Source organism: Ylistrum balloti, unplaced genomic scaffold (assembly GCF_031769215.1).
Source record: "Ylistrum balloti isolate Yb309-2 unplaced genomic scaffold, AGI_CSIRO_Ybal_v1 Utg370858, whole genome shotgun sequence".
NCBI lineage: Eukaryota > Metazoa > Mollusca > Bivalvia > Pectinida > Pectinidae > Ylistrum > Ylistrum balloti.
Window position 1 is genome coordinate 144,277 of NW_026782492.1, and position 10,113 is coordinate 154,389.

Consider the following 10,113-nt stretch of genomic DNA (forward strand, 5'->3'; position numbering starts at 1 on the left):
ACCCATTCAGATACTGTAAATATACATATTTTTAGGGTATTCTTACCCATTCAGATACTGTAAATGTACATATTTTGGGGGTACTCTTACCCATTCAGATACTGTAAATATACATATTTTGGGGGTACTCTTACCCATTCAGATACTGTAAATGTACATATTTTGGGGGTACTCTTACCCATTCAGATACTGTAAATATACATATTTTTGGGGTATTCTTACCCATTCAGATACTGTAAATATACATATTTTTGGGGTATTCTTACCCATTCAGATACTGTAATGTCTTACCCATTCAGATGCTGTAAATGTACATATTTTGGGGGAACTCTTACCCATTCAGATACTGTAAATATACATATTTTTGGGGGTACTCTTACCCATTCAGATACTGTATTCTTACCCATTCAGATACTGTAAATATACATATTTTTGGGGTATTCTTACCCATTCAGATACTGTAAATATACATATTTTTGGGGTATTCTTACCCATTCAGATACTGTAAATATACATATTTTTAGGGTATTCTTACCCATTCAGATACTGTATTCTTACCCATTCAGATACTGTAAATGTACATATTTTGGGGGTACTCTTACCCATTCAGTATTCTTACCCATACTGTAAATATACATATTTTTGGGGTACTCTTACCCATTCAGATACTGTAAATATACATATTTTGGGGGTACTCTTACCCATTCAGATACTGTAAATATACATATTTTTGGGGTATTCTTACCCATTCAGATACTGTAAATATACATATTTTTGGGGTATTCTTACCCATTCAGATACTGTAAATATACATATTTTTGGGGTATTCTTACCCATTCAGATACTGTAAATATACATATTTTTGGGGTATTCTTACCCATTCAGATACTGTAAATATACATATTTTTGGGGTATTCTTACCCATTCAGATACTGTATTCTTACCCATTCAGATACTGTAAATATACATATTTTTGGGGTATTCTTACCCATTCAGATACTGTAAATATACATATTTTTAGGGTATTCTTACCCATTCAGATACTGTAAATATACATATTTTTAGGGTATTCTTACCCATTCAGATACTGTAAATATACATATTTTTGGGGTATTCTTACCCATTCAGATACTGTAAATATACATATTTTGGGGGTATTCTTACCCATTCAGATACTGTAAATATACATATTTTTGGGGTATTCTTACCCATTCAGATACTGTATTCTTACCCATTCAGATACTGTAAATATACATATTTTTGGGGTACTCTTACCCATTCAGATACTGTAAATATACATATTTTTGGGGTATTCTTACCCATTCAGATACTGTAAATATACATATTTTTGGGGGTACTCTTACCCATTCAGATACTGTATTCTTACCCATTCAGATACTGTAAATATACATATTTTTGGGGTATTCTTACCCATTCAGATACTGTAAATATACATATTTTTGGGGGTACTCTTACCCATTCAGATACTGTATATGTAAATATACAGATACTGTAAATATATTTTTGGGGTTCTTACCCATTCAGATACTGTAAATATACCTTCTTACCCATTCAGACTGTAAATACTGTAAATATACATTTTTGTATTCTTACCCATTCAGATACTGTAAATATACATATTTTGGGGGTACTCTTACCCATTCAGATACTGTAAATATACATATTTTTAGGGTATTCTTACCCATTCAGATACTGTAAATATACATATTTTTGGGGTGCTCTTACATCCATTCAGATACTGTAAATATACATATTTTTGGGGTGCTCTTACATCCATTCAGATACTGTAAATATACATATTTTTGGGGTATTCTTACCCATTCAGATACTGTAAATATACATATTTTTGGGGTATTCTTACCCATTCCATAAATGTAGATACTGTAAATATACATATTTACCCATTCAGATACTGTAAATGTACATACCTTACCCATTCAGATACTGTAAATATACATATTTTTGGGGTACTCTTACCCATTCAGATACTGTAAATATACATATTTTTTGGGTATTCTTACCCATTCAGATACTGTAAATATACATATATTTGGGGTAATCTTACCCATTCAGATACTGTAAATATACATATTTTTAGATTTTACCCATTCAGATTCCCCTGTGGTACATATTTAGTTGAACCATTTTACCCATTCAGATACTGTAAAAAAAAATTCTGACAGGTGGTCATCTTGGAATTGCACAATGGAAGTTTGTTATTGCTTTTTCTTTCTAAAATTTCTTATGTAAGTTTCCGTTGGTTACGAGTTGTGCTTGTTTGATTTTAGGAATTGTCAGAAAAATGAAATGGCTGACATGTGGCCATCTTGGATTTTTGCACATCACGATCACTTACACAAATTCACAAATTCAGTAGTGTAGAGCTGTTGCTTTGTGAAAACTTTGTGTCTGATGATGCATTTTACTTCATTTTTTAATTGATGCCATTGAAACTTGCATCTCAATTGTTGTTGGTACATGTTTTGATAACAGTCTTAAAACCTATAATCTTTAAGCTTCCAAAAATGTTGTTTTCTCGGAGAAGTCATGAGTTACACTAATCCTCCTATAGGATATGATATGTTTACTAGATTTTTTCTTCACACTGTACCAAGCCAACTATGACTATTTCTATTATGTAGCTGAACACAACAGAAATAGTGGTGACCAATATCTTCAAGATTTTTGTTTTGAATGCACTAAAGTTCAACAGCTACCACAGACGTCTTCCACAAAACTTCACATATAATGGAGAAGCCTTCATAGGTATGGAATATATCTCTTCAATGCAGACATTTTGCATCCATATTATTTATGTCAAATTATTCCAATGTGAAAATTTAATGCATGTCTCTTTACAATTAGAGAACTTTTAACAAAACATTTTACTATTGTAATAATACCTCTCTTGTAGTTAAGTTGGGGAGGGGCATATTCTTGAATTACTGTCTGGATATCTGGAGGTCATCTGCAAGTCTTGTCCAATTACTGCTTATCTTAGGAACCAAATTTAAAGAAACTACACAGGAATGTTTGAGACAATGTGTAGATGTTTATGTCATTTTTTGTTTGTTTTGTATTCTTTTTCGTTACCATATTGTCACCCATATATAGGTATTTCTGTAACTCATCACCATTTCCATACAAGGATATTGTCCAAGGTTGGTCTGAATCTGAAGCAATTTTTAGGAATGGTGAATCTGACATTAGTTTGACTACTAGACTGGGACTAAATTGGGAAATTATTTCAGAAAGTTTTTGTCATATTTGAAAGATGCAGGTCCATTGGGCATCTTGTTCTGAATGTTCTAGATGTCTTCACGAAGATCATCTAAATGTTTTAATTTGTTAACATATTTCCCTGATTGTTGCAGACTTGCTGATGGGTATTGGCAGCTATTTCTATTATCAGGCACATGCCTTTCTCACCAAGAAGGTAACTGTATGTTCTTACATAATCCTCACATGCTTCTTCAAATATGCCACACAGTGACTGTATATGAAGATATATTTCAGTTTCAGCAGAATGATAATTACATACTCATATATTTGTATACCTTGACATCATGTATAATGATTGGGTATCCCAAACCCTTGATAGTGACATTTTTAGCTCTCTTGTTGTGAAGGACCTGTGAGTTTATGCTTTGGCATGGTGTTCATTGTTTGTCCAGCCTCTGTCATCATGAATGACTGGACAGATTTTGACTAAATTTTGTCAGAAGCATCCCTCGGGCAGGAGGCCAAAATTTGTCTAAATATTGGTTCCTAACCCTTCAGCAGCCTGAGGGTTTGGGCCAAAGGGGGAAATTCAGCAAGTTCATTAAATTCATTCTTCTTTTGTAGGAATGATAGGATTCTCATGTTCACAATTTAGTCTGAAGCATGCTTGGGTGAAGGGAAATCAGTATTGTATAAATTGTGGGCCTCTGCCCCCTATGATAGGAGGCGTGGGACCCAATAGGGGAAATAGAGAAAATACTTTCTTCTGTAGGAATTTTTTATTTTGACAAAATTCATTCTAAAGCATCATTGGGAGAAGGGAACCTCTGTGACCTTCAGTTTAGGTCAAGGCCATTCATACATGGTAGCCCTTCATCACATCATTTCAGAGGCCCAATATCAGTACCCTGAGCCTTCTGTTTATTGAGAAAAGCCATTTGAATGGAAAGTTTACACACTGTGGACGGCACATGGTGCCTGACGACAGACAAAACACAATGGGTATAGGTCATCCTGACCCATTGGGTCAAATGACCTAAAAAGAGTAATATACTGTCAGCATATTAGATAAAAGACTTTTTTTTGAGCAAGATTATTAAGAAGCTTTGCAATTCTGACACTTTCAAATGAAAATGTCAATGACAATCAATATGGTGATCAAAGGAAGCAAACAACACATGAATTGGACATTAAATAATGTATATTTCAGCAAGTTTACACAATATAACTGTGAGGACAGGCACTGTATATTTGATGGATAATCAAAAATGGGGTAGAAGGGTTTCAGAGTTTTACCAAATATGTGAACTTCATGACCCGAGGGTATCACAATGCATGTATTCCCCTCCTCTCACGGAGTGAGGGATAGGGTGTGGGATTGAGGTTAGGATTTATAAAGCTTACAATCTAATTGTTAATGCCCTTCATCTTTTGTTAACAAAATTAGTTCTCTTGCAATATAATGTACTTTAAATATACTTTTTGACTTCATATATTGTCCTGTCAAGTTTGTTGTTTTTATGATAAACAACTGTAATACCATCATGATACAAGACCATCTTTTATACTTACAGGGTTCTATACCGGCTGTTTTCAGCATACCAAAAGATGTTGTCCTGTGGTATGTTGCTTTGTGTTTCTATGCATTAAATTCCTGATATATTTTTATTCAACTATAAGTGTCTGTCACAAATTTTAAGATCTTACTTATCATTGTTTAAGTTTTGTTTAACCTCTGCATCAAAAATATAATGTTTAACTACATTGTACTTCGTAAGCAAACTGAATATGAAATTTGTGTTCCTTGATTTGATTCTGAAATCTTTTGACACCAAACAGTATTTTGTTTTTCCAGGCTAGGTTTGCATGCCTTCCACGTCGTCCTCCAGCAGTATAAGACTGAATGGCAACATAAGAACTTCATCATGGCATTGACTCGGCAACTAAGATTCATCATGGCGAGACTTGAATACCAGGTACATGTACAGAACTAGTTGTGATTTGTGGGTAGCCCATAGGTTTTACACCTTGGGTTATCTTTCATGATTTGTTTTTGTTCCATACGAATCATTGTCTGATTCACTTTCTGGTTTGCTGAAAACAGAAGAAACATTGTATAGTTCTGTAATAAATTGGTCAATAACAGACCAATCTGGTTCATGAATTTCCATTTAATAGCTAGGGGCACGAGTTGGAAATATGGGCAAACATTTCAGCGATATACTTATTTACTGTAAATCACTTCTATATTGCGTAAGATTTATTTTCATGTTAATACAGGAGGAGAGTCAATTGAAAATTCAAATCTCTTACTATTATTTCTACTTGAATCAATCTGGATGGCATCCATGTTGTCTTGGTAACCAATATTGGAGCTTTAAAGAGTCCAATCTGCAATAGCTCATTATTTCAGAATTAAAAGTAATTTCTAGATCAATGTATTCCAGTTGGAAGAAGTGACAGATAAATGCTAATTTAGAAATAGTATTATCTTGATATGGTTTGTACACTTTTGGAATTATTTCTTAGATTTGGTTGAAATTATCAATATAAAATCAAAGTTGAATGATATGAGAACATTTTGTCCCTGGACCAGAATAATGACACCTAGTGTTGGGTTTTAGAATGGTCAAATTTTGGGAAATCACAAATTGTTTTCTTTGGACCAAGCTTTGGTGGAGTTATATTTACTTTGAACTGACACTGATGGTGGGCAGAACTTTTACAGTAATGATTGCCAATCTGTATAATTATAATTGATTAGCGACAATATCAACAAGGAGTTTCTAGCAAATATTAGGTTGATATTGATGATTTGAAGAATGTGTCACATTGAGCAAATGGATAAGGGCAAGTTGTTTCATGGAAGGAGAAATTATTGATCTGGAAAGTTAATTGTCATTGAATATTTACTTCTGTAACAGGAGGAGGGACTCTCTGCTGTCCTACTGAGGGTATGTGGTAACCAAGTGCCTGACGAACTCATGGACCTCATCCCTTGACCAGGGGAGTAACAGCAGCAGCGGAGAAACTTCGCCTATAACCATAGACTACTTAGATATTGGACTAAGATCTCTGAAAATGATTTATTTTTGTACATTGCACTCATCAGATTAATCTCAGAAAAAAGAGAGCTCTCACTAAATCTGCATCATAAAATATTGGACAATATCTCAGGTACCTAGGATAGTGACAAGTAATATTGTACTGATTCCAGAGGCTCTCCTTAAATCTGCATCATGAAATATTGGACAATATCTCAGGTACCTAGGATAGTGACAAGTAATATTGTACTGATTCCAGGGGCTCTCCTTAAATCTGCATCATAAAATATTGGACAATATCTCAGGTACCTAGGATAGTGACAAGTAATATTGTACTGATTCCAGGGGCTCTCCTTAAATCTGCATCATAAAATATTGGACAATATCTCAGGTACCTAGGATAGTGACAAGTAATATTGTACTGATTCCAGGGGCTCTCCTTAAATCTGCATCATAAAATATTGGACAATATCTCAGGTACCTAGGATAGTGACAAGTAATATTGTACTGATTCCAGGGGCTCTCCTTAAATCTGCATCATGAAACATCGGTCATGGACATCTGTGAACTGAATAAGTTATTTGTGAATTTTTAGTGTACTTTGTATTGAATGATCACTTGGCATCAGAAGTGTTCTGATACTAAACATACTGATTCCAGGGGCTCTCCTAGTTATGATAATCTGCATCATAAAATATTGGACAATATCTCAGGTACCTAGGATAGTGACAAGTAATATTGTACTGATTCCAGGGGCTCTCCTTAAATCTGCATCATGAAACATCGGTCATGGACATCTGTGAACTGAATAAGTTATTTGTGATGTATCTATCAGAAGTGAGAACAAACATGATTTGTTATGATCTACACCCTGATCTAGTGTTCTTATTCTTTGATACCTTACAACATATTCTACAGTAGATAGTACACCCTGATCTACCTAGTGAGAACATGGACACAATGTTATTACCTGGTGATACTAGTACACCCTGATCTACAATTGTACAGGTACACCCTGATCTACCTGGTGAGAACATGGACACATATTCTACATACTACAGATCTACCAGATAGGACACATTACACCCTGATCTACCTGGTGAGAACATGGACACATTATTCTACAGTAGATAGGTACACCCTGATCTACCTGGTGAGAACATGGACACATTATTCTACAGTAGATAGGTACACCCTGATCTACCTGGTGAGAACATGGACACATTATTCTACAGTAGATAGGTACACCCTGATCTACCTGGTGAGAACATGGACACATTATTCTACAGCAGATAGCTACACCCTGATCTACCTGGTGAGAACATGGACACATTATTCTACAGCAGATAGCTACACCCTGATCTACCTGGTGAGAACATGGACACATTATTCTACAGCAGATAGCTACACCCTGATCTACCTGGTGAGAACATGGACACATTATTCTACAGTAGATAGGTACACCCTGATCTACCTGGTGAGAACATGGACACATTATTCTACAGTAGATAGGTACACCCTGATCTACCTGGTGAGAACATGGACACATTATTCTACAGCAGATAGGTACACCCTGATCTACCTGGTGAGAACATGGACACATTATTCTACAGTAGATAGGTACACCCTGATCTACCTGGTGAGAACATGGACACATTATTCTACAGTAGATAGGTACACCCTGATCTACCTGGTGAGAACATGGACACATTATTCTACAGTAGATAGGTACACCCTGATCTACCTGGTGAGAACATGGACACATTATTCTACAGTAAATATGTACACCCTGATCTACCTGGTGAGAACATGGACACATTATTCTATCTACCTGGTGAGAACATGGACACATTATTCTACAGTAGATAGGTACACCCTGATCTACCTGGTGAGAACATGGACACATTATTCTACAGTAGATAGGTACACCCTGATCTACCTGGTGAGAACATGGACACATTATTCTACAGTAGATAGGTACACCCTGATCTACCTGGTGAGAACATGGACACATTATTCTACAGTAGATAGGTACACCCTGATCTACCTGGTGAGAACATGGACACATTATTCTACAGTAGATAGGTACACCCTGATCTACCTGGTGAGAACAAAGAACAAATTATTCTACAGTTGATAGGTACACCCTGATCTACCTGGTGAGAACATGGACAACATATTCTACAGTAGATAGGTACACCCTGATCTACCTGGTGAGAACATGGACACATTATTCTACAGCAGATAGGTACACCCTGATCTACCTGGTGAGAACATGGACACATTATTCTACAGTAGATAGGTACACCCTGATCTACCTGGTGAGAACATGGACACATTATTCTACAGTAGATAGGTACACCCTGATCTACCTGGTGAGAACATGGACACATTATTCTACAGCAGATAGGTACACCCTGATCTACCTGGTGAGAACATGGACACATTATTCTACAGCAGATAGCTACACCCTGATCTACCTGGTGAGAACATGGACACATTATTCTACAGTAGATAGGTACACCCTTATCTACCTAGTGAGAACATGGATACATTATTCTACAGCAGATAGGTACACCCTGATCTACCTGGTGAGAACATGGACACATTATTCTACAGTAGATAGGTACACCCTGATCTACCTAGTGAGAACATGGACACATTATTCTACAGCAGATAGCTACACCCTGATCTACCTGGTGAGAACAAAGAACAAATTATTCTACAGCAGATAGGTACACCCTGATCTACCTGGTGAGAACATGGACACATTATTCTACAGCAGATAGGTACACCCTGATCTACCTGGTGAGAACATGGACACATTATTCTACACAGTATATATGTACACCATGATCTACCTCGTGAGATCATGGACACATTATTCTACAGCAGATAGGTACACCCTGATCTACCCTGGTGAGATAGGTAGAACATGGACACATTATTCTACAGCAGATAGCTACACCCTGATCTACCTGGTGAGAACATGGACACATTATTCTACAGTAGATAGGTACACCCTGATCTACCTAGTGAGAACATGGACACATTATTCTACAGCAGATAGGTACACCCTGATCTACCTGGTGAGAACATGGACACATTATTCTACAGTAGATAGGTACACCCTGATCTACCTGGTGAGAACATGGACACATTATTCTACAGTAGATAGGTACACCCTGATCTACCTGGTGAGAACATGGACACATTATTCTACAGTAGATAGGTACACCCTGATCTACCTGGTGAGAACATGGACACATTATTCTACAGCAGATAGCTACACCCTGATCTACCTGGTGAGAACAAAGAACAAATTATTCTACAGCAGATAGGTACACCCTTATCTACCTAGTGAGAACATGGACACATTATTCTACAATAGATAGGTACACCCTGATCTCCCAGCCACGAAAACAAGATGGCGCCCTTAGTAACCCCAATCCAAAAGGCCCCAAGTAACATATTGTCATCATTGGAGTGTGTGACATCATTGTTTTTGTTTCTGTATCTAAGATGGTGGTGTGTTTTGACTGATGACGTCATTGATGTATTTGGTTATGGTCAAGTACATATTTCGACTGACGGGTTGGTTTTGATGATGTAACATAAAAAAATAATTATGAAAACATAAATTTTACAGTGTTTTTAATATGAAATAGGCACTGCCTAAAAGCGGGTGCAAAATTGGTCAACAAGATGCATATTTTGAACTGCCTGATCCCTGTCTGCACTGAAGCGTGTTTTTAAAATTTGTTTTATATTTCACAAGACTTCAAGAAAATATTGGCACATACATGTTCCGATGTATCATCATCAT

The 10,113-nt window shown here is 36.2% G+C and overlaps 1 protein-coding gene and 1 long non-coding RNA gene across 2 annotated transcripts in view; one reads left to right on the forward strand and one right to left on the reverse strand.

Annotated features, from left to right (window-relative positions):
- Positions 1 to 6,904, forward strand: part of LOC132559122 (telomerase reverse transcriptase-like) — a 38,749-nt gene extending 31,845 nt beyond the window's left edge. The window contains exons 24-29 of the mRNA XM_060223730.1: positions 1,883 to 1,904; positions 2,664 to 2,787; positions 3,396 to 3,457; positions 4,818 to 4,864; positions 5,099 to 5,219; positions 6,168 to 6,904. Coding sequence (XP_060079713.1) covers positions 1,883 to 1,904; positions 2,664 to 2,787; positions 3,396 to 3,457; positions 4,818 to 4,864; positions 5,099 to 5,219; positions 6,168 to 6,245 — 454 coding nt within the window. The 3' untranslated portion in view covers positions 6,246 to 6,904. The remainder of the gene's footprint in view (positions 1 to 1,882; positions 1,905 to 2,663; positions 2,788 to 3,395; positions 3,458 to 4,817; positions 4,865 to 5,098; positions 5,220 to 6,167) is intronic.
- On the reverse strand, positions 4,435 to 10,113 carry LOC132559124 (uncharacterized). The gene is made up of 3 exons (XR_009554601.1): positions 10,091 to 10,113; positions 6,157 to 6,293; positions 4,435 to 5,337 (listed from the first exon to the last, which is right to left on the reverse strand). It is a non-coding gene; the product is annotated as an uncharacterized LOC132559124 (long non-coding RNA).